Below are 27,999 nucleotides of genomic sequence, written 5' to 3'. Positions count from 1 at the left end.
AACAGTAAGGTCGTCAGGGGAACTTGCTGTGTCCATCCATGTTACATATTATTCCATGTACACCTTGTACGCCTGTAGATGATTGGATACGCTGGGGTCGTATGGAGTCCGTGCTCATTGATTTGGTCTGTCTCATCTGTTTACTCTGTCTGCTGCCTCTTTCCTCTTTCTCTTCCTTCCCCTTGCCTCTTCCTTCTCCTCCTCCTCCTCCTTCTTGCTTTGTTGCCCAGGCTGGCCTCAAACTCATGATCCATGAAATAGCTAGGATTATAGGTTTGTGTATCACTCCACTTGTCTTTCTTTAAGTTTCTTAAATTGAGGTTGCCTTTATTCTTATATGAGCACTTAATTGAGTAAAGTCTTATAGGGATGAAAAGCAGTCTTTAAAGCATTACATATTTTTCTGGTAAAGTGCCTTCATTGTCTGTCCTTCGTATATCCTGCCTTTCTCCTTGACTTGTCTACTTTGTTAGCACTCTGAGCCTTATTCCGTGTCTAGGTGAGGATTTGGTTGCCTTTGTCATCCTTGGGGTTAGTGGTGCTCCCTGAACTGTAGACTCATATCCATGTGTTATTTTTGGAAGCAGTAGAGATTGAGTCCATGGTAGTGTACCAGCGAGCTTCGATCACTCTTCTTACTTTGGGACGTGGTCTCACTAAGTCAGTCAGTGGACTTGCCTTGAGTTCACAGCACGTTGGCCTGGAATCTGAGGTCCTCTTATCTCAGCCTCCTGAGGAGCTGGGATTATAGCCTTACACAACTAGGCCTTAGGCTTTGCCCACACTTTTTTCTTGTAGAGGGCAGGGGAAGAATAAAATTTTCTCAAATGTTTACGGACCTTACCACAGCTTTTAAAAAATGCTGAAAATTTGGATCTTCTTTTATTTACTGTGTCTTACACATTCTGTTAGAACACTAATAGTTTTCAGTATTCACGCCTAAGCTTTATTTATTCCTTTCGTTGTATGTGGGCGTCATGCATATGTGCATATTTGTATATGTTTGGGTGGGAATGCAGAGGCCAGAGGCTGACTTGGGGTGTCTTCCTGGATCCCTCTTCATGTTATTTTTGGAGGCACAGATCTCCCTTTGAACCGAGAGTTCCTCTATTGACCAGGCTAGATGCCAGGGAGCTCTACTGTCCCCTGCTGTTTGCTCCCCAGTGTTGGAGTTTCAAATCTGCGCCACCATGCTTATCTTTATGTGGGTGTTAGAGATGAAAGCTGAAGTCTTTGTGGCCATACATGACAACCATTCAATTTACTGACTAGTTGCTCTAGCCCTCATTGGATTTCTATTATCAACAGTTATATTGATTTTTAGAAATTTTATTTGATTAGTTTTTAAATTTGTGAAATTTCATGAGGCATGACACACCTTTATGATTTTTAAAAGATATATAAACACTGTCGCTGTCTTCAGACACCAGATGAGGGCATGGATCTCATTACAGATGGTTGTGAGCCACCATGTGGTTGCTGGGAATTGAACTCAGTGCTCTTAACCTCTGAGCCAACTCTCCAGTCTGATGACATACATTTATAATTGAAACACTCAGCAGGTAAAAACAGAAAGGTTGTAAATTACAGACCAACCCAGGCTACATAGCAAGATGCTGGCTCAAAAACTAAAAAAGTTTTTTTGGCCAAATTCACTGTTTCTCCTCCCCCTGCTCTGACTTTGAGGTAGCACTGAGTGCTGCAGGGTGGCCTTGATCTTGGTCTCCAGTGCTGAGATGATGGGCCTGCCCCGCCCCGCCCCTTCTTCCTGGCTTCTCTTTTGCTCATGCTTTTTTTTCTTCCCTGTATACTTTCATAATTTTAAGCATTTATTTTATCTGAGGTCCTCATATAATTATCCCACTATGAGAAATTACTAGAATATACTCTTTTCTTTTTTGTCACACACTTCTCACCTACAATTAAGCCTTGAATCTGGTTTTGCATTTTGTTGTTGGAAGAGTTTTTCATTCTAGAATTCTTTGCAGCAGTGTTTAATTAACATCCGTCGGAAATAAAGTTGTTTATTTCAATGGTAGCACATAAGACAAAGCTTGTAGATTTTTTTTTATATAAATGATATATTGAGGTCTAAAATTTTCAGCATTTCTAGCATTTTGAAGCAGGATCTCATGTAGCCCAGGCTAACCTCAAACTCACTACAAAGACAAAGCTGGTCTAGCCCTCCCTCCCAACCCTCCTGCCTCTACCTTCTAAAGGCGCCGATGCCAGGCTGATGTGCTGGCTAAGAGTTTTTAATACTCTTTTGGAGAATTTAGGTTTTTTAAAGATCTCTCTATCTCTGTCTCTCTCCCTCCCCCTCCCCTCCCTCTCTACCTCTCCCTCTCCCTCTCCTGCTATATAGTATGGGATGTCCTCAGATTCCCTGTGTAGCCCAGACTGTTCTTAAACTCTTAATTGAACATCCTTCCTCAGCCTTCCAATTACTGGAACTACATATGCCACACAGCTGGCTGAACATTTTTTTTTTCTTTTTCTTTTTTCTTTTTTTCGGGGCTGGGGACCGAACCCAGGACCTTGCGCTTCCTAGGCAAGCGCTCTACCACTGAGCCAAATCCCCAACCCCTGGCTGAGCATTTTTATACTAAAGTATACTAATATAATAATATAAGTAATTTAACCTGGGTTCGGTCCCCAGCTCCGGAAAAAAAAAGAAAAAGAAAAAAAAATAAGTAATTTAAATAAGTAATATAATATAAAAGGCAGTTTTATATCATTCCATTTTTAGTACACATCTTAATTACTTTTTATAGGCTGTTAAAGTATAAGATGGACAGATAAAAAATTATTTGAATTTTTCATCCTTTATAGTGTATCATTTACATTTCTCACTAGAACCAGATCAATAGTAACCAGCTTCGAAGAGCAGAGCAAGAGGTGACCAGTCTGCAGGAGAAGGTGTGCTCCCTGTCTGTGAAGAACAAGGGGTTGCTTGCCCAGTTAAGTGAGGCGAAGCGCAGGCAGGCAGAGATTGAATGCAAGGTGAGTGTCAGTGTGGTGGGGCTGTGTACATTTATCAGGATCGGATTTGGCTTTGTTTCTTTTAGGCAGGCTTTCAATGTATAGCCTGGCTAGCCTTGATTTTGCTTTATAGACCAAACTGGCTTCAAAATCTCATTGATTCTTTTGCCTCTGCCTTATTGCTGGGATCACAGGCATGCACCACACCCAGATTAAATTTTGCTTCTTTTTTCCTGATCATGTTTCAGTGGTTGTTCTCAGACAGGTTAGCCCATTTTCTTCAGAGGGTGAGTTTCAGGGAAGAAACCTCATTTCAACCTTAGCCTTGGTTAAATTTGTGTCTGCATTGGCAGTTACTAATGCTTCTTTGTGATGTGCCTTTTGACGAGCATCCCTTTAAAATGTAGCTTGTAATGACTCACCTGAAAATGCAGGTAAGTGCAGAGGTTGAAACTCCTACCTTGATTCATCATATTAGCAGGCAGTCACTACTAATGTCTTTGCGTAACAGAGAGCAAGAGAAGTGTGTGTGTGCAGGTGGGTTAAGAAAAATTAGGACAATTTCTGTTAATCTTTTAAAATAAATTGCATTTAAAATAAATTCCTTTTTTATGAAAGTAATGTAAGTAGCTTACAATTGGCTGGGGCCATCGGGTGAAGAACAGAGCACAAGTGTGTGTGAGAAATCACTGAAAAGTGCAGACTCCTGAAGGGAAGTCGTGATACTTTAACAGGAAGTACTAAACTCTTCAGCAGACAGTAGGAACGATGCCCTTATGAACTCAAGCTGCCTTATTCTTTGAAAATTAAGACTTTCGGAGGCACATATAAAGCTGTAATTCCATCAACTGACTCTGGTGTCATTAAAAACCAAGAGTGAAGCTTGAGTGGTTTATCAGTGTCACTGAAATCCAGAGATGAAATTACATCCTAGTAAATATTCATGGCCTTTAGAATTTAGACTGAAGAAATCTGTAGGCAGCAGTAGAATTGTACTATCTCAAGAATTGTCCTTTTTCAAAAATGGAGGTGGATTCATTTAGAAATAATGTAGTGCACACTGAGGTTACATCCCTGTGACTTGTGATAACTGGCAGACTATAATGCCACATTGCCCTTGCCGATTCATCTTCAATAGAGAATTAAATTTAATATTCTCTGTGTGGATGTCAGTTTTCTTTAAACATTTTGGTAACAGTGGTTCTGAATTTAATACTATAGTTACCTGTTAGCAAACTAAAGTGTTCAATTAAGATATTTATTTTGAGTTTTTCTAAGTAATGGATAAAGACTCAGAATGGTAGACTCGGCATATGGATACAGGATTTTTCTCTAAGTTTTTATTTATCATTTATGTAAAGTATACCAAGGACACTAGCTCTGAAATGCCCCGTATGTGAGCTCTGCTTGATTCAGTCTTCTCTACTGCCTTTGCAGATCCTGATAATACATGTTAGTGTATAAATTGTCATTTTAGCACCTAGTACTTGTCCTGTTCCCTTTGTTAGAGTGTAACAATTCCATAACAACTGTAACTTTTCAAGGAAGGCAGTCCCTTTGCTATATAAGTAGATTCATTTTCATTAAGTTTTTTATGATTAAAGCTTATGATTTGGGGGCTGGAGAGATGGCTCAGCGGTTAAGAGCACTGACTGCTCTTCCAGAGGTCCTGAGTTCAATTCCCAGCAACCACATGGTGGCTCACAACCGTCTGTAATGGGATCTGATGCCCTCTTCTGGTGTGTCTGAAGACAGCTACAGTGTACTCACATACATAAGATAAATAGGTGAATCTTTTTAAAAAGCTTATGATTTGTTTGTGAATGATCTTTAAGCTCATTTTATTTTCATTTATATAAAGTATCTGGATAGTGTTTGTGTTCACATTATTTTTACTCTACAAATGAATTTGAATATTCTCACTTTAAATAGTAAAAGCCTATAATCCCCTTTCACAATCCAGAACACCTAAATCCCAAAAGTTTTCTCATAAATTTTACCAGGTTCATCTGGAGGCCGAGCCTGCTTTGAATTGATAAATGGCCATTTATAAGTTGGCTTTGAGTTGATAAGTGGGCATTTATAAGTTGGTTTGTCCTGTTGGTCGTGGTTGTTTATACCTGGCTGCCTCAGACACTGCAGGGTAATAATGATGTTGCAATTTATATATCTTAAAATTTTGTAAAGTGCTTAGCTTCGAACTGAACTGTTTTGTCGCTGTGTCTTGTTTGCTGCTGTAGAATAAGGAAGAAGTCATGGCTGTGAGGCTCCGGGAAGCTGATAGCATAGCCGCCGTCGCCGAGTTACAGCAGCACATTGCTGAGCTTGAGATCCAGGTATGATGTGCACGTGATGTGCAGTGCTGGGTCCGTCCTTCCTTCCCACACACCAGAGTAGCTCCTCTCTGCATGTGCCTCCCGATGGCTGTGGTTCTACTGTCAACGTTAATCCGCTTCAGGATGCTTTTGTGCGTGTGGGGGTGGGGAGTCATGTGGAGGCCAGAGATGGAAGCTGGGTGTCTTTCTCCATTGCTGTCACTGTATTTCCTGAGGCAGCCTCCTGAGTGCTAGCATTGCAGGCAGCTGCCATGCTTAGCTGACATTTATAGAGGTGCTGAGAATCTGAACTTTGGTTCCCCCAGAGTTGAGTGGTAAGTGCTCTACCTATTAATAAATGTCCTCAGCCTTGGGGGCATTTTTATTTATTCGTAACATAAAACTTTTAAAATTTACTATTCCATGACATTAAGAATGTCTATGCTGTTGTATGACCACCAATACCATCTAGAACTTTTTCATTTCCTGCATGAAACTCATTAAATCCTAACTTGACATTCCTTCCTTTCATAGCCCCGCCATTCACCATCATAGTGTTGGTGTCTTATCTCTCTGAATTTGACCACTCTAGGGATCTGTCAGGATCACGAAACATCCTTGACAGGCTAGTTTCCCTTAGCATGAAGTTGTTAGGTTCATGAATGCAGTGCACGCCTTTCAAAGCTGAGTGCATCCTTAGTTGCCTGTGCCTACTACAGTGCATCATCCATCCATCCATCATCCATCCACCTTTGCTGCTATGAATAGTGCTGCTGTGATCAGAGATGTGTACATACCCCCTAGACTCCTGCATTCAGTTCTGTGAATTATCTACAATTCCTGTGACAGTATTTCTGTTTTTTTTTTTTTTTTTTTTGGAATTGTAATTCTATTTTCTGTAACACATATCATTTTATATCCTTAATTCAGAGCACAAGAATTCCAGTTTTTCCTTCTGTGGGGCACTTTTTTAAGATTTATTTTTATTTTATGTGTATAGTCTTTAGCTTACATTTATGTCCGTATATCATGTGCATGCAGTAGGCACAGAACCCACAAAAGAGTTTCAGATCCCCACAGGTGGTTGTTTTTGATGCACAAAAAGTTTAGTTTTTTTTTTTTTTTTTTTGAAGTCCAAAATCTTAGCATAGAACTTGGGCTTTGTTTTTGTTACAGTTCTCAGTCCATCTTGAATAATACTTTATCATTTCTCCACACTGTCAGTTCTATTTAAAAAAGAGAATTTGCTCCCATCACTTGAGAGGCTAAAGCAGGAGATTACAAGTTTGATATCAGGCTGGGCCATGTACTGAACTTCTGCCCCACCCTCCACCCTCAAGTAATTTTGAATATTCTCCTTTTCCCCCTAAGGTTTATTTTTGTTGTGTTTTGTTTTATGTGTTTGAGTATTTTACCTGCATGCATACATCTCTGAACTCTGTGGTCCCTGAAGAGGTCACAGCAGTGTGTTGGATCCCCTAGCATTGGAAGTACCAATGCTTGTAATTTATGTCTATGAGTATTTCCCTGCATTTATGTCTGTGTGCTGTGTATGTGTAGTGTCCATGGAAGTCAGAAGAGGGTATTGGATCCCCTGAGATTGGAACTAGAGATGGTTGAGTCACCGTGTGGGTGCTGAGAGCTGAACCTCAGTCCACTACAGTAGCAGGAAATGCTCCTATCTGCTGAGCTACGTCCTGGCCACACATCCAACTTGTATGTTTTTAATTTATAACCTAGGATGAAGAAGTTAGCATCCTGTGTGAGGATAGTATTCCAGGCTTGCTTCTCTGCCTGGCGTCTTAGTGACTGTGATAAGCACCGTGAACAGCAGCAGCACGGGCAGGGTTCATACAGCTTAGCTTGTCATCCATGGAACTCAGGGCCAGAACTCAGGTAGGACCTGAAGCAGAAGCCACCAAGGAGCACCATGTATGCATAGGGTTGCTCCCCATGGCTCACCCAGCCTGCTTTCTTAGAGCACGCAGGACTACCACTCACTGTGAGCCGGGCCTTGCCATTCAATCATCGATCAAGAAAGTCCTCCAGAAGCTTGTCCACAGGTAAATCTGGGGTGGGGTGTGAAGTCAGTTTTTTTCCTACTTCATCCCAAAGTTTGTTTCTTCGTGTCTTGAGTCCTGATTTCTAGACTATTTATGACCACACTGAGAACACTGAAGCCTGGAGTAACGTCAGATACTTCTTTCTTACCCTCCAAAATGCGTGCCAGAGGTGCAAGGGTTCAGCTTCAGTAGCCAGCATTGTGCACCTTATAGTTACTTTCTTGCCAATACTTTTTTTGTTTTTAAAAGATTTATTCATTTATTATATATAAGTACACTATAGCTGTCTTCACACACACCAGAAGAGGGCATCGGATCCCATCCCATTACAGATGGTTGTGAGCTACCATGTGGTTGCTGGGATTTGAACTCAGGACCTCTGGAAGAGCAGTCAGTGCTCTTAACCTCTGAGCCATCCCTCCAGTATTTTACCTGCTGTATGGACCTAGCACTACAAAAGGAAAAACAGGCCTCTTTTTTAAGTCTTCCCAGCATTTAAGTCAGTAATCTCCCATCAGGTTTTTTTTTTTCTCAGCCTCAACTGGAGATAACTTTCCTACACTTAGTAGAGCTACCTTTGTTTGACAGAAGTGCTTGTCAGTTGCGTTTCCCTGCCCAATCGTGTCAGAACTCCTCAGCATGAAATTCTGTCCTTTTGCCATCACTCAGACTCCTGTGTCCACTGTGGCTCTCAGCACGATGTCTCCATCCCACATGCAGCACTGCCCACTTGTCTCCAGACTGTCCTGCCAGGGCAGGGCCCTCACATCCTTCCAAATTTTTGTGCCCCCCTGCACACTGTTGTCTTCTTTAACTTTCTGTGCCTTCTACTTTTGAGGCAGTTTCCTTGCCCTTCAGGACTGAGGCGTATGTGCTCTTGATCTGACTTGCTGGTAATTCACTTAGAAAGAACGTTTTCAGTAAATGTCTCAGTAACTCAACATTTATCTAATGTAGATTAGATCCACAGACTAGCACTCTGAAGATAGAACAGGAAGATTGAAAGTTCAAGGCCAGCATGAGCTACTACAGAGATACATCTGTAAATCAGCCTCTTAAATTGTTTTTGTTTAAATTTGAAACTCTTTTTCGTTATAAAATATTACACTTCAGATAATTCACAGTTGTCATAGTTGTGGAAATATGTCAGACCATTCTCGAGTTCCACTAGGGGGACTATGAGTCTATATCTTACAATAATCTCTCCAGATCAATGCTCCCAGGTAGTGCTCTGAAGCCTGGCTGACCTGAAACTCCGCCATCTTCCCACCTCTGGACTCCAGCGTGCTGAAGACATAGCACCAGGCTCAGCGTTTGTAAGGGTCTCACAAACTAAACTTTTTCAAAGTCTTGGTATAATAACTCATATTGTTATAGACCATGATTTTACTTTGGACTATGTCATCTATTATTCATAAAATTAAAGCATGCTTTTTGGTGTAGTTACGAGTATCCATCTATCATTGATCTATCATATATCTGCCTGCCTGCCTGCCATGCTAAGGATTTACCCCAGGGCCATGTGCACTCTGCACCATCTATCGTGAAGTTAGGCTACTCTCGGCTCATTTTAAACTGAAATAAGACAGGGTCCGGCTGTTTTCCAGGATGGCCTCAGACTCTGGACGCTCCTGGTTCAGCCTCCCAGGCAGCTGGGCTTGCAGGTGTCCTGCAGAAGCGGCTTCGGACTCCATCCTAATAACATTCCCATCTTGGAAAAAAGAAAGAAAAGCCTCGTGTGCATGAGCACTCTGCTTGCATGTGTGGATGTGCACCGCATCCTGCCTCATGCCTGCCCCACAGCAGAGGAAGGAGAGTCAGAGAGGGTGGTGTTCTTCCCGGTGTGAGTTCCAGCCTGAATGAGGGAGGGCCTTCTGCAGGCGCAGGGAGCGCCGAGTGCTTTCAGCTGCTGTACCATCTCTCCAGCCCTCAGCACTCCAGTTTAATTACTTTACTTGAAGCTGCTTTGTCTATTTATAGTTTTAAAGTAAATGTGTTCTTAGGATTCATAAAAGCATAATTGAATATATTCATGGAGTACTCTTTCATGCGTCCATACGTGAATGCTGTACTCTGTGTTGTTTAAATCAGGTCAGACACATCTGTTTTCTCACATGCTTATTTGTTCATTTTGTGGTAGGATCTCAGAAGCCTCAGATTGTAATGAAAACTGGGGATCCCAGGCCTCCACACTCTGACTGTTGTCATCACAGGCTGACTCCACTGCCCTCAACACATGCTCTTTCTTTTTGGGGAAGCTCCTGAGTGTCATTCCTTTAGGTTTGGGAAGTGCACAGACTATTTTATTCTCTGCAGGTACCCTGCTGCGCAGTAGCACACAGGGATTGTGTGCTTTCTCCCACCTAACCTCTTCTTTGTCTTCCTTCCCGCCCCTCTCTCCTCTTCCCTCTGCTGTCTGTGTTAGGGGTTAAATCTGGGATCTCGAGCTTGCTAGGCAAATACTCTGCCACTGTTGAATCCTGGGCCTCCCCACTTTGGCTAGGGCTTCAAATTCACTAGAGGATGATCTTGAACTCCTGATCCTGGGCTGGGATCATAGGCATTAACCACAATACCAGGCCCTTCACCCAACTCCTTGATTTTTTTTTTAATTTTTATTTTTGCTACTTACAAAAGTGTGTATACATGTCCATGCCAGTGTCAGCAGAGACCAGAGAACAGTATGGATCCCTCGAGCTAAGCAAGCTAATTTTTGTGCTATATAAAACACTGTTTCAACGTTTTGTTTATGGATTTATTGCTTTTAGAAACATTTTTCATACTGGCAACTTTAATTATTCCAGCATACCAATAACAAAAATACTAGTAGCCGGCACTTCTGGACACAGCATGCCCAGCAGTGTTCCCATCTCCTTAGTTTAGTCTTCAGAGCAACCATCTAAAGCAGGAATTGACTCATATCCTTATGTTTGGAGAAACTGAGATAGAGAAGATTTAAAAGTGAATTGCTATTTATGATGGAACCTACACTTTAGTTCCTTTCATTTAAAACGTTGTTCATTAGTATTAGAGTCCTCTGCCAGGGCAGGTAAGCTGTCTTCCTCGTAGACTGACTGTCTCCTTTAGTTAATAATAACTCCTTCGCTTGCACCGCTCACTGCTTACAGCCTCTCTGCTCCTTTCCCATCAGAGAAGTTCTCGTTCTCAGCTTCCTTCCCTTCCAACTTGATGACTTCCTTTCCTTGGGTGCCATGGGCTGTCACACGGCCTTTGGAGCCTTTCTTCCTACGTCACTGGTGTGCCTCCTCTGACACAGCCATCAGTGTGAGTGGTGAGGCACGGCCAGCCCCAGCCGTGTGCTGTGCTTCCGGCAGCGCCCTCTGCAGCTCCTTATGCCGTCCCACACCAGGGTCGGTACACGGTTTTCAGCTTTTTTGTATGAAGTTCATTGTGAGGAAGAACTGTTACTTGGTTTCACTATTTCTAACATCAACATATACAGATAGTCAAAACATTCATATTTATTAAAATGCAAGTGAGGCCGTTTATTTCCTGAAATGCCGTTTTGATCTTAAATGTTATTCCCATCTAAAAGATATGAAAAACAGGTTAAATTATGAATCTAAGTGGGTATTGACTTCAGTTCAGCCAGGATTTATGGCATGTCTGTGATACACCTGCTACTGTTCAGATCACTACCTGGATTAGTAAGCAACTCAAACTTATCTCCTTATTTAGCTCAGCGGTGGGCAGAAGAGTCTGACGGGCAGTACAAGTGACTCCCATGGAGTGTAGTTTAGATGGTGACATATCTCCTTATTTAGCTCAGTGGCAAGCAGAAGAGTTTGACGAACAGTATCAGTGACTCCCATGGAGTGTAGTTTAGATGATGAAAGTCACGGTGAAAGAATAGAAGAAAAGGAAGGTGCTGAGATAAGACTGCTGCTCCTTTATTAATGTGATCAGGCAAGGCTCCTTGGAAGGGACATTTAAACAAGGCTTTGAAGACAGGCATGCAAGGCTGGAGAACTCAGTGGTAAAGAGCGCAGGCTGCTCTTCCAGAGGACCCTGACACCGCTGACCTGTGTACACACAGACACACACACGCACACACACACACACACACACACACGCACACACAGACACACACTTAAAAATAATAAGGAACAAAGTAAGACAGGCAGATATGGGCAAAGCACGCACTGGGAAGAGTAAGGACGGCCTTTCCAGAGTGAGCACATGGAGCGGTCTCTGGGCGGCATCAGATAAGGGAGGAGAAAGTCTGAGAAATAAATAGGACCTGTTACATGGAACCTAAGAACTTTGGCTTTTCTCTGAGAAACATGGAAAATCACTGAAAGGTTTTGAGTATATCATTTAGCCTATAAAGATGCTCAAATTAAACCTCGTTTAGAATAATGCATGTAAGAATGTGTCATTTTTGGAGTAGTGGGAAATGGCAAAAGTCACTTTTCCTCCTGTTGGTGTTTCCCCTGCTCTGTGGATCCAAATGTTGTCTGAACTGTTTTTACATTGACAATATATAGAATCAGTGGGATAAGGCATAGAAAAGTTCATTTTAGCTCCATTGAGGAAAATAGGTGAGAATTAAACCATGCTTCCCAATTCTTAGTCATGGAACTGAGTTTGTATTTTGTTGATTAAAAAAAAAAAAAAGCATGTTGTCTAATCAAAACCACGTTAAACTGTGTCCTAAATGATCCTTTAGGTTTGTATTTCTATGTTACAAATAACGGAAAGTTTTCATTTAAAATGGTATGGGTCTACTCAAACCCAACTTTGGCTCTTTTCCTGGTACTTAGTAACATTTACCCACATTTTCTAGTTTGCCCAACAGATAACCTCTAGGGATGCCTCAGATGGGCAATACCCCAACCACTCTTGGCTTAGGAAACGCCCACTCACAATTCTGTTCTGACAGAGAATGTGGGATCTAGGTTTAAATCAGTGTGCCCTGAGCAGCGTGCACTTTTGACAGAGATAGAAAGGAAGTGATAAGGTCTTTACTGCCACCTTTAAATTTTAATCCTTTTAATAGTGTGAAATTACAGTATGATTTCTGAATTATGGAATTTACCATAAAACTTCGTAATTGATTTGTACTTTCCAGCTTCCTAAATTAATGGTTACACAGAGGGTGATAATTTATATGCTGTGTTATGGCTGACAAACTTCTTTTTGTCTGAGAGGATTCCATCTGACCCTCAAAATATATTTATTGTTTCCCTTCTGAACAACTTCCTTAAATTATAAAGTATTTGTCTTTTAGGACTTTTACTTTGGGCATTTTAAAATGCAGAAACAGCTAGTTTGTAACTCTCTCAACATAGATAGCTGGGTATAGGGAGTATCTCACCTTGCTTGCTGTCTTGTCATTAGGATTTGTATGTGGCATTTTGGGATCTTCTTCTTGCACCCAGATTCTGTTGTAGAAATCTGCAAATACTTGACTAGCATAGCTCAAAGCCATGGGGAAAAAAATACAAATCTGAGAAACTGTCGCAGCCAGAGGAGCCTAAAGAAGTAAATAAATTGTTACTATGTCTCAGGTCAATGTTTACAACAGAAAAGGGGGTGGGGATTGTCAGGCCTGGAGACAATATAAAGAAGATCTGAGTTCATAATTATGTGTCAATACTGGTTCCTGAATCTTTACAAACATAGCCAAAGAATGTAAGAGGCTAATGGGGAAAGTGACTGCTCCGTTACATGGAAATACCTGCTCAATTTTTCTTTAAACTTAAGATTATTCCAGATAATGTCTAATGTAAATTATATGACTTCATAGTTTTTAGAAACTCAGATTATGTAGATTTAAAAATATCTGTAACAAAAGTAATTCACTCCCAGCTAAACTACAATTTATAAGAGACATTTTCTAGCTTTTAGTCTAGGGCTGATCTTTTCATGTGCACATTTGTCCTGAGTTGTCAGAAGTGTCACTTTAAACTTCTAGTATGTGTTTCTCTTTCTAAGTCAAACTTCGCATGAAAAAAATGCTAGAAAAGTAACTCTGACTTCTTTTCTCCCTTCTGTACTTTTTAGAACGCATATCTTATAGATACTCAAATGTGTTTTCATTTTCTTCAGGTTACTAAAAAGACTATTCAAACTTTGTGCTCATGACTTTAAATGACAGGAAACTGTTTTGAGGATTCATCAGTTGCACACGAGATTAGTGTGATTTGTTTTTAGATGTTTCAAATGAGTCACCTCAAAGTCATGGAGAGGTTACCACTTACCACATTTACTGTTCTGATTAACTTTTTTTTTCCTTGGGACTGAGTTATAAATCAGTAATAGCTTATTAAAGTTAGTGGTTGTTCTTGATGTTTCAGTATTACTTCATTCATTAGCCAGGCTGCTACCTGTCTTTGGGATTGAGTTATAAGCCAGGAATAACTTGTTAAAGTTAGTAGTTGTTCTCCATTTCAGCATCACTTCACTCGGGTGCTACCTGTCAAGGTCTTGCAGCCATTCAGTGCAGCTACAGTGCATAAGACCTTTCCCTTAATAGATGAGTTGAGAATAACGAATTAGAACATAACAATTCTAGCTATGCTGTAAGTCAATATTGTGGCCTCTCTGACCGTTGAGCCTCGTTTCATAATATAGCCATAAAATGTTATTTAACTTTTAAAATAGGTAAGAGGTAGCTTCTTGAAAGTATTCTGTAGAACCAAGTGGTTTTGAACAGGGAGAGAGCCTGGCTCTGCCTCTGTGTACTCCAACCTCTTTTACTGAGTTTTTTCTCTGTGGCTGTAACATAAAATACTTTTAAATGTAAGCTGTACACTTGCTTCTGAGACTAAGCAACCTGTGTTGTGTCATGACCCTGCTAATACCACAGACCTTCTGTAATACTACTCCCAGAGTAAACCCACATCCTATGCATAACCTTAGATTTATTTTGAAATCTTTATGAAAAGAACGTGGGGGAGATTACTAATTGTTTCAGCTATTTCCTTTAGGGCTATGATAGTTATTTATAACCAGTGCTTTTCATTTTAACTAACAAGACTAAAAAAATATCAAGGTCTATTAAATAATTATTTCAAATTCTAGAAGTAATATATAAAATTTTAATAACTATGATTTAGGTGAAAATTTTGCTTGTGTGTCAGATATCTGAAGAAAACTCAGAAGGGGAAAGCCAGTGGGACTCAGAGTAACCAACACACACATGTAATCTAAAAACCATGCTGATGTGACACTAGTAAACTGCCACAAGTGTGCGCACTGCAGGTCTCACTTTCCTTTGAGACATGGGCTTATGTAGCCCAGGCTGGCTTTGGATTCAAGGTCATTATGCCTCATCTTGAGTGCTGAATTCAGGCATGTGCCACCACGACTCTCTCCAAACATCTGTAAACTTATTTCATTAATCACTGTTTATATTTTCTATTTTAGATTTGTGTTATTTAAATTTTCTGTTTACTTTATTGTGTGTGGGTGTGTACACACCACAATACACACATGGAGAACGTGGGGCAACTTTGTAGAGTCTGTTCTTTCCATTTTTTAGCTCAGACTCAGACTTTCCCACAAGTACTTTTATTTGCTGAGCCAGCTCACCTTCTGCATTCTTTTTTTTTTTTTTTTTTTTTTTTTTTTTTTTTTTTGAGCTGGGGACCCGAACCCAGGGCCTTGGCTTGCTAAACAGCGCTCTACCACTGAGCTAAATCCCCAACCCCTTCTGCATTCTTATGTGAAATCTTTAGATGCATAGCTACAAAATTACTTTTAACACAAATTTTTATTTTGTTTTTGTGTATGATGCCTAGATACAAAATTACTTTTAATATAGTATATTTTTATTTTGTTTGTTGATGTGTATTTATGTGTGTATATTGTAAAATTTTAGTGTTAGAAATTGAGCCGAGTTATCATGTTTTTAACAATTGGTAATCTTTCCCATTAGTAGAATGGTTAGTCTTTGATATTCTCTAGGTCCATAAACATCTTTTAGGAAGAATAAATAGTTACAAGACATTAAGTGGAAAGGAGCAAATTTGAAACAGTATATTACTATTTAATGTGTTAAAAGTATATCATGGATGTATTTTATGAGCATTTATGTTAAATATGTGCATATTTAATACATTTAAAAGCATGCACATGTGGAGGCTGGAGAACTGGCTCAGCAGTCAAGAGCATTTCCTGCTCTTCCAGTGGAGTTTGGTTCCCAGCACCTGCACTGGGCAGCTCATGTACCTAAAGTAACTACAGCTCTAGAAGGTACCAGCACACATGTGGCATGTGCAAACAAGAACATAAAATTTAAAATTAAAATATACACATTTGTATGTGTAATGTATATGCTAATGTACATATTTAAGTAAATTTGGATATGATCATTTTAAAAAGACAGTGTGTTTGTCTTTAAATGAATTTAACCTGTTTATAATAAACCTCATTAAAACTGTTGCAGTATTGCCTCTTGGGCGAATAGAAAGCCTGATGATACAGAGAGTAGAGCCTAGGTCATCTCTTCTTTACCGTATACAAATTACCTGATTGCTGTAACTTTTAAATATTCATACATTTCAGTTCTTTTTTTTTTTTTTCCTTTTCTTTTTTTCGGAGCTGGGGACTGAACCAGGGCCTTCTGCTTGCTAGGCAAGCGCTCTACCACTGAGCTAAATCCCAAACCCCTACATTTCAGTTCTTTAAGGTAACCATTGCTAGACAGAAAACAAGAATGAAAGTAAAAGCAACAAAGTGTCTGTTACCAGCAAAGCTCCTGTCTGCCACAGGAGTCCTTGGGCTGCTTGGCTCTGCCTGCTTCTTCTGTGCTAGTTAGCACGTTTGCCTTCACAAGCAAGCCTCAGCCATGCCTGCCTTCCTTTTTCTCTGCTATGTTTGTTTATTTATAGAGAAAGCATCTTACTGTGTAGCCCTGGCTGTCCTGGAATTCACTGTGTAGACCAGGCTGGCTTCAAACTCAAAGAGATCCCCCTGCCTCTGCCTCCCGAGTGCTGGACTAAAGGTGTCTGCCCTCATGGCCACGCCCATGCCCACACCCAGCTGTCTCCATTTTTCATATGAAGGCTGTTGCTCTTGCTGTTCCTCATATTTGGAAGTTTTTGCTACATGATATTTTTCGTGTCTGACTCTTTTTCACTATTTGAATTTCAGCCGAGAGCCTTCCAGTGGCTCACAGAGATCCCCCCACACCTGTATTAAGCAGCCTGCTCCTACCCTGGTTGTTTTTCACCTCTTCTTTACGTTCCGTGTTTGAGCGTGTGCTGGGATGTGCTGTGGCTTAGGTATAGGTCAGAAGACAGCTTCAGGAGTCAGTCTCCCCCTCTGGGTTCTGAGGATTGAAACCAGTCTAGCAGAATGGCAGCACCTTTACCTGATGACCAGTTCAGGGCTCGGTGTTGTGTTCCATAGGCTCTTCTCAGTGTTGGGGCGAGCTTCTTTCAAAGACTAACTGTTGCCCAGCATGGTGACCACACCTTTAATACCAGCACTCAGGAAGCAGGGGCCCACAGGTCTCTGAGTTGGGGGCCAATATGTTCTACATAGCAAGTTCTAGAGCAGCCAGGGCTGTGTACTGAGACCCTGTCTCAAAAACAAACAATCTCTCAGGTATGTAAGTTAGAACTTGGTGTCATTTAGTTCTGAATGCCTATTTCATGGCAAGTGTCCCCACCCCCAAATGGTATCTTGGATGTGTAATCAAGGGCTTTAATTCAGGAGATGGAGGTAAGAAAATGTCCAGTTTGGACTAGCCTCAGCTACATAGCAAACATTTGACTCTAGAAGCACACTTTATATGTAGCTCAGTCTAGTGGGGTTATAGACATGTACCACATGCCTAGCTTCTAAACCAGCCTTTTGATATGCATTGTATTTGGTTTACTCTGGTTTCTCTTTGTTTTGAAAAAGTAATTTCAAAACAGTGTTCTATTTGGAGTTTTATTGGACTTCAGAGTGCTGTTTTAACGAATAATTTATAGCCTTAAAAGTTAACAATTAAAAATGTAGAGAGGTTATTAATAGATCAAACAAGGCTAAAAAGTAGTAAAGTACCAGATATAAGCACAAATTTTGGGTTGATTCTAGACAGTAAATAAAGCATTTTTAGTCCTTGTGGGGGAGTTTGAGTAAGAACAGGTTTGATGGTATTGTGGAATTATTGCTAATTTAGAGATTTGTAATGTATGTAGGTCAAGTTATAAAGAGCAGTTTCTTATCCCCAGACAATTCATGATGAAGTATGTAGTAGGAAATGTCATAATATCTGCTATTTATGTCCAGTGGATCACAAAAATCTATGTGCATAATATATAGGTGGAGAAAGAAGGAAAGGAATTGAAATAGAATGTTTATTGCATAGGACTATAGGACATAGAGGTATTGTATGGTTGTCTCAGCTCTTCTATCGGTTTGAGAGTTTTGGAAAATAAGAAGGTTGGGGAAATTTAGGCAGATGTAAATGAAGGACCAGGGGCTGTGCCGCTTGCCTCCTGGTCTGTTGAGGTTTCTGTTACCTGGGCTCTAGCATCTGATGGATCACTTAGGAGCTACTGGGTCTAAAAATCTTAAAAACTTTGTTGTCTGATTGTGTAGAATATTTTAAAACCTGTAGGTTGAAACACAGCTTTTTAAAATCAACTATCTTCCTGTCTAAGGAAGTGCCCTTCCTGTGCAAGATAGGGTAAGTCATAACCAACATGAGACAGATAAAGAGGCACACAAGAGTGGCCTTCAGGCACACCCACCTTCTCTGTGTCCCAGCGTTCTGAGTTAGTCCTGCTAACCACATTTTCCCAGCCACTTCTCACAGCAGCTTGATGCCATCTCTCTCTTGCGTTCGCTGCATTGCGTTCGCTGCATGGTGACATGCGAACACTGTTCCTTACAACATTCTCCCAGCCTTCCGGCTTGATGCACCATGCTCAGTTTTCTGCTTGAAAAATGGTGTGTTGGAGGGCGACAGATAGAGGTGAAGGTACTCCTGAATCTGCTCTCTGCCCTAACCTGATACTTGTTTCCTCACTTCCAGTGACCCATTAGAGTGTGACACGTCCTGAACACATTTTGTCTCTTCCTCATGCGTCCTCTGATTAGAGCTTCCTGTGATTAGGGGATAAAGTAGTGAGTCTGTGGCTGAAGCCACAGTATCACATCTTGGTACAGGACCCATCTAAGATGCGTTAGTGTGTGCTGTTTACTACATCTGCCCATTATTAGTAAGTTAGAAAATTAGTTTCCTTCATTTATTGTCATTTCTTTCCATAGACACCGATGGCTTCCTGTGGCCAGAGAATTATTTTGTTGCTTACCAAGTCTTTGATTTTTCTTCATTCTTTAGAATAGTTCTTGATTTTTAGTCACAAGATTCTTACGTCTGGACCTATATCCTAAACAGTTCTTTAGTTCCTCATTCATTATACATTAGCAAATTTTAGTGTTTTCCGAGCCAGGTAAAGGTGGGGTGGCCCACACCTTTAATCCCGAGGCTCAGGAGGCAGAGGCAGGTGGGTCTCTGAGTTTCTAGTCCACAGAATTAGTTCTAGGCTAGCCAGGACTACACAGAGAAACCTTGTCCAAAGCTGGAGAGAGATTGAGTTCACAATTAAGCTAACTGTAGAGAGGACCTGAGCAGCTCAAACCAGCACGGAAACCACTGTGAAGTGAAACTGGCAGCAGAATTGAAAGAGTAAATTAAAGACCCTGACAGCTCTTTTCCATTTGTGTTCTGAAGTTTATCTACTCGGGAAATGCACAGGTTCTGGGTGAACAACTTCATGAATCCTGGCCTGCTGGGTCCTGCCACTGTGGTGGTGGGCAGTAAAATACTTATGTAATGGGATATTATTTGATTTGGTTTTTCAGTGGTTGAGACAGGATCTTCCTAAGTGGCTTGGATAACCTGGAGCTCAGAGGTCTGCTTATGCAAGCACTGCACATGTGCAGGGATTGTATGAGATCCTCGGGAAATAACATGGTTATCCTAACTTAAAATTAGTGAGATATTTTATGTATATAGATGGCATATACTTCACATTTTTAAATTAATGTTTGAAATTATATATTTTTGAAGGTGGTTGAAGCCAGTACATTTCACACATATGTCTTCATACTGAATACCTCACAGTTTCCCCGTGTATAACTTTCAAAGCATACTTTCAAACCCCAATCTAAGATGTTTAGAAATCGGATCGTGAGTGGACTTTCAACCTCTTTCTTTATAAAACTCCCAGTGATAGTATTGAATAACCATCTTTGACATCACTGTTTCTAAACTATTTCTAGCTTAGTTTATAGTGTCATATTCAGTTACTAACAAAAACTTGAGAAAGTTTATTTAGAGTATTCTTTTATTGTAGCTAACAGGAAATCAACCTAAGTTAGCCTAAGTAATGAAGAATGACTTACCAGTATAACTAAGACGTCAAGAGTGGAGTGGGCTGCAGCAGTCTCTGATTGAGACCCTAGTTGCTGCTAACCATGACTCTGCATACAATGGAGTCTCCCTCATCCACAGTCACATGCATTTAGACGTAGAACTCTCCTCCTGTCACAGCATGGCAGTGTTCAGAGTGGTTAATTTGGAGCATTTTGGGTTTTGGATTTTATTTTTAGGGCGACTTAGCCGATATGACAAATAAACTGCATAAAATAAGAAGTTAACTCCTTAGTGTGTGGAGGTTGCTGCTTAAAACATAGGTTCTGAAGCTTGCACTCAGGTCCCTGTGCGTGCAGGCACTCAGCACTAAGTGGCACACCTAGCCCCAGAATCTAATTTTAGAGCAGGCTGTCTCTGCAATATTTGAAGAAGAGTCTGTGGTCTTCACCTGTTCCCATTATGCAATGTGAGTGGGACTGGCATTATATCCTAACCCAGTCGGCTGGCAGGAAGAGTCTACACCAGACAGGCCCATCACAGAGAGAGTCCAGATCAGACAGGCCCATCACAGAGAGAGTCTACACCAGACAGGCCCATCACAGAGAGAGTCTACACCAGACAGGTCCATCACAGAGAGAGTCCAGACCAGACAGGTCCATCACAGAGGGAGTCTACACCAGACAGGTCCATCACAGAGAGAGTCTACACCAGACAGGTCCATCACAGAGAGAGTCCAGACAGGTCCATCACAGAGAGAGTCCAGACCAGACAGGCCCATCACAGAGAGTCCAGACCAGACAGGTCCATCACAGAGAGAGTCTACACCAGACAGGCCCATCACAGAGAGAGTCTACACCAGACAGGTCCATCACAGAGAGAGTCCAGACCAGACAGGCCCATCACAGAGAGAGTCCAGACCAGACAGGCCCATCACAGAGAGAGTCCAGACCAGACAGGTCCATCACAGAGAGAGTCTAGAGAGAGTCCACCAGACAGGTCCATCACAGAGGGAGTCTACACCAGACATGTCCATCACAGAGAAAGTCCAGACCAGACAGGTCCATCACAGAGAGAGTCCAGACCAGACAGGCCCATCACAGAGAGAGTCCAGACCAGACAGGTCCATCACAGAGAGAGTCCAGACCAGACAGGCCCATCACAGAGAGTCCAGACCAGACAAGTTCATCACTTGTAGTTCGTAGTGATTGCTCAAAGAGTCTGACTTTGAAATTTTTTGATGGAAGTTTTAGACTGTATTTTGATACAGGTTGGATTTCACTAATCTGAAAATCTAAAATAAACTTTTTTTAAAGCAGGCAATGTGCGACAAATGGAAAATTCTATACAAATATCTGCATTAAAAATTCATTGAAGTATTTTCAGCGTATGTGAATAAAGAGTGTGGAAAGCGTTTGTGAGCTGGGTGTGGTGGTTTACTCTGTAATCCTAGCACTTAGGAGACTGGGGTAGGGGATCACAAGCTCAAGGCCTGAGCTTTAAGTCTAGTCTGCATAATTTAGCAAGAACCATCTCAAAATGAGAAACAAAAGTGGACTGGGGACATAACTCAGTGGGAGAGCACCCTCTCACATGTTAAGGCCATAGGCTTAGAAACAAACCAAAGTACAAACATTTTAAATACATAAATAAATCTCATGATGTTGTGACTTGGGTTTTGTCTCAAAGACTTCTCATTGTGGGTTTGCAAATACTTCAAAAACAAATATAGAACACTTCTGGTTACAAAAAGTTTAGAGAAGGTATAGCTTAATCTCTATGACTTGTCATACTAAATTCCCAGGAAAATAGAATTAAAGGAACATTTATTATTGGAAAGAGATGTTGATTTTTTTAAAACATTTTTTATTGGATTTGTTTAAATTACATTTCCTGGTTTCCCGTCCATAAACACCCTATCCCATCTCCCCTCCCCCTTCTTCTATGAGGGTACCCCCCCCAAACCACCAACCCCTTCCTGCCTCCCTGCCCTGACATTCCGCTACATTGCACGGGGGGGGGGGTCCAGCCTTGGCAGGACCAAGGGCTTCTCCTCCCATTGGTGTCCAACAAGGCCAGCCTCTGCTACATATGCAGCTGGAGCCATGGGTCTGTCCATGTGTACTCTTTGGATGGTGGTTGAGTCCCTGGGAGCTCTGGTTGGTTGATATTGTTGTTCTTATGGGGTTGCAAACCCTTTCAGCTCCTTCAATCCTTTCTCTAACTCCTCCAATGGGGACCCTGTTCTCAGTCCAATGGTTGGCTGTGAGCATCCGCCTCTGTATTTGTCATGCTCCAGCAGAGCCTCTCAGGAGACAGCTATATCAGGCTCTTGTCAGCATGCACTTCTTGGCATCAGCAATATTATCTAGTTTTGGTGGCTGTATGTATATGGGCTGGATCCCCAGGTGAGGCAGGCTCTGAATGGCCAGTCCTTCAGTCTCTGCTCCAAACTTTGTCTCAGTATCTCCTCCTATGAATAATTTTGTTCCCCCTTCTAAAGATGTGGATTTTTTTATTTATTTCTGTGCATATGTGCTGGGGAGCTAACCCACGGCTTCTTCCCAGATGAGAGACAACTGTTGTGTCACTGAGTTGTGTTAAACTACCAGCCTTCAAAAGGTAGACACTCCCCCAACACACACACCCTGCCTCCATGACAGGATTTAATTGGCCCAGGCAGGTCTTACACTACTGATACAATTGTTCCCAGCTGCCCAGTGCTAGGATTATAGATATGGGCCACTGTGCTTAGCACAAAAGGTAGATTTTAAATGCAAAGTCAACAAACCATTGGAGGTAGGTATTTCCTCCTGATATAAATGAAGGCTAGTGTGAAGCCTATGTACCTTCCCAGCAGGTGGTGTGAGGGAAGGAGGGACAAACTGTTCTGTTAGAGTGGTGTCTTTCCTCTGAGTACTATGAAAAATGTACAGACACAGTGAGAACACTGTAATTAGCACATCTAAGTCACTGTCTTCATTCTGTGATGTTGCTTATCAGATGTTCATCTCTTCGTTATTCTAGCCTTCTTACTTTTTGATGCACTTCTAAGTAAGTTTTATTATTCTTTGCTTCTGAACACTTAAGTGAAGTGATTATCGACGTTTTGGTTAAAAGCTTTATACACAGAATCTTTGGCTTAAGGCTTGATTCAAATCCTGAGGTAGACACTGTCTTGGTAAAGCTAACGGGGAGGGTGTGTATGCCTGTTAGAATCACTACTTTATGTCATTTATGATCCGACAGGAAGTGTGTGTGCAAGAGTCTCCTTGGTGCACACATGGAGGGTCGATACACTGAGCCCCTTTCTCCACTAATTATTTTTACATAGTAAACCAGTGAGCTGGCAATCTGTTGTTATCAGCTAGACCAAAAGAAAACCTCAAGAACTCAAGTCTCTGGTAAATTTATTATTGTAGCTGACATTTCCCACTTTCTTATCAGAAACAAACATATGACACTACTTGAAAATAGGAAGCCATAAAAATACTTAGAAAAAAATCTTAAACATTAGATAATTGAATGAACTGTCTTAGAAGTGCTATGAAGTTAACGTGTAATTCATAGAATATGTAGGTCTTTAATATATTTTATATTTTGAATATATATTTTGCTTTTATACTGAAAGAAGTTATTTACTAAAAAGCCTTAAAGTGATATTTAAATGAAAGTCTGTACAACATTAAAAATCAAGAATTTGTACAGGGTCATTTTTATTTGTCATTAAATGGTATTTAGGGTATTTCTGACTGTTTCCCCTTTTAAATATCATTGATCTCTCCTTAAGTGGAACATTGTCTGTACATGCTCAGCCCTTTGATAGGTGTGTCTGTAAAAACACTGGGGTGCTGCGGGTAGGTGAGAAATATTCTAAGATAAAAATGGAGCTGATTAATTATATTTTCCTCAGGTGACCCTGCATGCACTAACAGTTGTTACTCATGTTCCAAGGTATCTTTAAATGTAAATATTTTATCCATCGTATACATTTGACTTAATTGAATATAGCATGTTTTTCTTGGAAATCTCTTTTGTCCAGAAAATACAAGTTCAAGGAACATGCTTTTGTTTTTTGTTTGTTTGTTCGTTTGCTTGTTGGTTGGTTTTTGTTGTTCTTTTGTTATTGTTTGGTTTCCTGGTGCTGAGGATTGAACCTAGGACCTCACGTGTGCTAGGCACCACTGAGGTTTGTCTTTAACCTTTGCTTTTTTGTTCATTTTGTTTGGGGATTTTGTTGGTTTTGGAGAGGGAGTTAATACACATTTTGGATATCTTTTTTTTTTTCATTAAAATCCTTCTATCTCTTTAATTTAAAACTTTGTTTTAGATTTGTTTATTTTTATTTTATGAGTGTTTTGTCTCAGTGTATGTGTAGACCACATGTTTGCATGCTGCCTGTGGATATCAAAGAGGGCATCAGATCCCAGGAGCTGGAGTCACAGATGGTTATAAGCCACCATGTGTGTGTTAAGAATTGAACCCCAGCCCTCCGCAAGAAAAAAAGCCTTAACCACTGAGCCATCCCTCCAGGCCTCCATCTCTTTCATTGGACAGTTTTCAGGTGTCTCCATTTTCATTAGTGTTCCTTTCCTTCAAAAAACATCAACTGCTCTAGCAAGCTTATTTTTAGCCAAACACACCTTTGGATGGAACATCTTTGGACTCAGTTGTTTTAAACAGGCTGACTGATCCCTGTATTGCCCTGTATTGCCCGAATAGTTTCTCCATTGCAAGTGTCCCCACAGGAGAGAGTGAATATAAATTAGAGTTGCTGCTCCTTCCCCAGCTTCTCAAACCTGAGGTCTTTCTGTGGTTTTTGCCTTCATCCTCACAGTCTAAAAGCTTATCTTTGGCTAATCATCTTATTTGTGTTAAATTTGATATCAGCTTATATCTTCCCACTGAGTTTACATCTTATTTAATTGAGACTATACTATGGCAGGATATGAAGATTTGAGGATTGCTGAAGACATCTGATGAGTGACTGTTACTAAATTAGTCTCCCGTGGATGGACAGGGGCTCACTCCAGAGCAGTGATGTCATTTCTTCCTGTCAGTGAGCACCCTCAGTCCTCGCAGCCTGTTCGCAGTGCAGTTTTCCTTCTGCCCGCTGGCTCCCTTTTACTGCAGACTTTTCCTGCATTGAAGAGGCAGCAGTGTGAGGTGGAGTTGGTGTAGAGCCAAGCAGACTGTAGGGGAAGGGAGCCATGGGCTATGGAGCCTTGGGCTATGCTGAAGTTTCTCTTACTTTACTGTCCCTGTTCTGTGCCTTTGAAATACTTAAATGAAAGAGGATGGCTGTCCACTGTTGAAAGTAAGTCTGTCCTCTTTTGGTCTCAGGAGTGACTTAGTTATTAGAGCAGTCACCTCTAGCTAACAGCTTCTAAACATTTAAAGCATCAATACATAGTTTCCTAATTTTAAACATTTTGGAATATTTTAAAACTGTTTTCACTCTTTAAGGAGCCCGTTATCTAGAGAGTTCACTTTTCATGGTATAAGAAAACTGGCCAGTCTTGGTGGCACATAGCTTTAGTCTCAGCTCTGGGGACACAGGAACAGGCAGATCTTGAGTTTAAGGCTAGCCTCTTCTGTATAGTAAACTCCAGGCTGGGGGATCTCCAGTGAGGAGAAGGGAAAAGGCACTCCTCCCCTTGCTATGGAAAACGACTCCACATCTACCCAACAACTGTGAGGACCAGAAGCCCCTTTTAAAGACTTAGTTTACTTGTTTGTAGGTTTCAGTTATTTGTGTGCATGTGACTCTGTGGGGCATACACATGGAGTGCAGTAGCCTGACGAGTCTAGAGGAGAACATCTGCTATGCCAGATCCCCTGGGGCTGGCCTTGCAGGCTGCTGTTGACAAGGATGCTGGGGATTGAACTCTGCGTCCTTTTCAAGAGCAGTACATGCTCAGAACTGCTGAGCCCTCTCTCCAGCCCCTGCAGTGTCTTAAAATCAGCTACACGAGGATTCCCAGGACACATTCTGAGCAAGTTTAGCAGGAGCATCAGTTAATTATCCCTTTCTAGAATTGGAGAACTTTTTGTTTCTTCAAAATACTTCAGGTTTAACTTGAACTCCAGTTGGGAGTTTTTGACCAGGCACTGCCTGAGACAATAATTACATACATGACCTTGAAATCTGAGGGTAACTTTGCCATCAGAGGATTTGTTGGATAATTAATTTTAAGACTTTCTCAAGGGTTATTTTATAAGGTGTGTGGTTTGTCAACACGCATTAGTCATGTTTTAGAAACACTCAGTTTTATTCATTTTGAATTCTTTTCCAATAACAGAAGGAATTTGTTCAGAATTAAGCTAACTAAACTGCTGCCCTAGGTCTTGAATTTTTTTTTTTTTTTTTTTTTTTTTTTTTTTTTTTGAGCTGGGGACCGAACCCAGAGCCTTGCGCTTATTGATTTTGTTTTGTTGTATTGTCCCCAAACAGAAAGAAGAGGGTAAGCTCAAGGACAACTTAACAGGTCTGACTCTAAGCAGTACATTCGGGAGCTGAAGGACCAGATAGCAGAGCTGACTCACGAGGTGAGTGAGCGATGATAAGTGCTGGTCTTCACATATTCCTTCCTTCCTTCCTTCCTTCCTCTGTCGGTGTGACGCGTTATTACTGACCTTTTCATGCCAAGTGTTTCTGTGAATTCATGATTATCAGTAAGAGCACCTCAGAAGATTGCCTTTATAACCAAAGATTTTTGTGCTCAAATATTAAAGTTTGTCTTCCTTAAACTCTTAGTAATAACTTAAAATGGTCAATCCCTGACCTGTGTCTTATTTTTTATTGTGAGTGACCTGAAAACATCTGGTGGTTTCCCAAGCCTTAAATATACTCTGGTTATATTAAACTTTTCCTTACACCTAACTGACTAGATTTGTGGTGCTACCGTTGTGGGAGGTGTCTTTCCCCTCTGGCCTCCTTTCCCCTCACGGTGTTCTTACTGAGATTGCAAAAAAGGATCCTTGCCTAATATCAGTTAACAGATTTCTCAGTGTTTGCATGCTTGCTAAGCTGCCACCTAGGATCTCTGGCATTCAGCCAGTGAAATTGTCAGAATTTGACTAGCTCTTAGGCTGATTTAAATTACTTAAACTAATCTCTGGTGATGGAGAACCTGTTTGCTGGTGTAGCTTAGGTCACTTCCTAGCCTTCATTATTGTCTCTGATACATATCAGCAATGCAGGTGAAACTGCGTCTCTTACTTTGAATCTTAGTAAAGGAATGTTTATTCACAGTAATGACATTTGAAAGGATAGCATAAACTTGATTTGCTGTAAAGAATGAAGAAGAAAGGAAACTCCTTGGCCACTAAATGAATTCAAACCTCAAAGGAACAAGTGTGGATATTGCCCTTTCATAGCCTGACACCCTTCAGCTGAAGGCTGAGTGTGGGTGAGATAACTTCCTGCAGGGAGTTAGTCTAAGAGCGAAGAAGAAACAAAACTTAAACCAACTGGACAGATTCTCATGTGGGCCACTTCAGCTTTCTCTGCATAGGAACATTGCTATCAATATTAGCATAGTTAATATTTATGATAGCATCAAATTAGTATCAATTATATATTAGAATTATTATAAATAATTGGTATTATAATAACATTAGTATTAGTATCCATGGAAACATTTGGGGGCAGATCCTATGTATAATCTTTACCTATTAGTATGTATTAAACAAACAGCTTGTGTTTCATCTCCACCCATGTGGAATTCTATAAATCCTCCCCTGGGAACTTCTCCTTGTGTCAGAGGATGTTTTTAAGAAATTCTGAAATAAAGCAATTTCTCATAAAGTGTAAGAAAACTAATATTGTTGGATTAAAAATTAGGTAAATTGATTGTATTTCTAATACTAACTCTAATTAATCAATATGCATTAATTTTGCTTGTCTTACATGCATTACATGCATTATCTTAAAAAAACAGAAAAGTTTTTCTTATCAAGACAGACAGGAAATTATTCACATGAGATTTAGCTTTAATGCATCGATTGGTTGATTGATTAATTGATCGATCGATCTGTTTTGGGAGGCAGAATCTTGCTTTGCCATCTAGATTGATTTCAGTCTTTCAATCCTTTTGCCTCAGCCTCTGGACACTGGAATGATAGGTGTGCACCACTCGCTAATTATGTATGAGTGTGTGAGGTGTTGTATGTCTATAGATTAGTGACTTTGAAAGCAGTTTCTTATATAAACTTGAAAACTAATCTTCAGAGTACAATGTCCTGTTAAAGAGCTAAATCCAAATTAAAGACTTTAAATTTGTGATGAGACACAGTT

At 40.7% G+C, this 27,999-nt stretch overlaps 1 protein-coding gene across 7 annotated transcripts in view; it reads left to right on the top strand.

Annotated features, from left to right (window-relative positions):
* Evi5 (ecotropic viral integration site 5) overlaps positions 1–27,999 on the top strand; it is a 157,703-nt gene that overhangs the window by 100,621 nt on the left and 29,083 nt on the right. For all 7 annotated transcript variants that reach the window (XR_004389481.1, XM_032917016.1, XM_032917011.1 and 4 more), the window contains 3 exons: positions 2,857–3,003; positions 5,223–5,318; positions 26,155–26,249. Coding sequence is in view for 6 of the 7 variants with exons in the window: in XM_032917016.1 (XP_032772907.1) it covers positions 2,857–3,003; positions 5,223–5,318; positions 26,155–26,220 (309 nt within the window). In the remaining variant the exon portion in view is untranslated. The remainder of the gene's footprint in view (positions 1–2,856; positions 3,004–5,222; positions 5,319–26,154; positions 26,250–27,999) is intronic.

Source organism: Rattus rattus, chromosome 11 (assembly GCF_011064425.1).
Source record: "Rattus rattus isolate New Zealand chromosome 11, Rrattus_CSIRO_v1, whole genome shotgun sequence".
Taxonomy (NCBI): domain Eukaryota; kingdom Metazoa; phylum Chordata; class Mammalia; order Rodentia; family Muridae; genus Rattus; species Rattus rattus.
The sequence above is the reverse complement of the archived record's forward strand: the minus strand, read 5'-3'. Positions and strand labels throughout refer to the sequence as shown.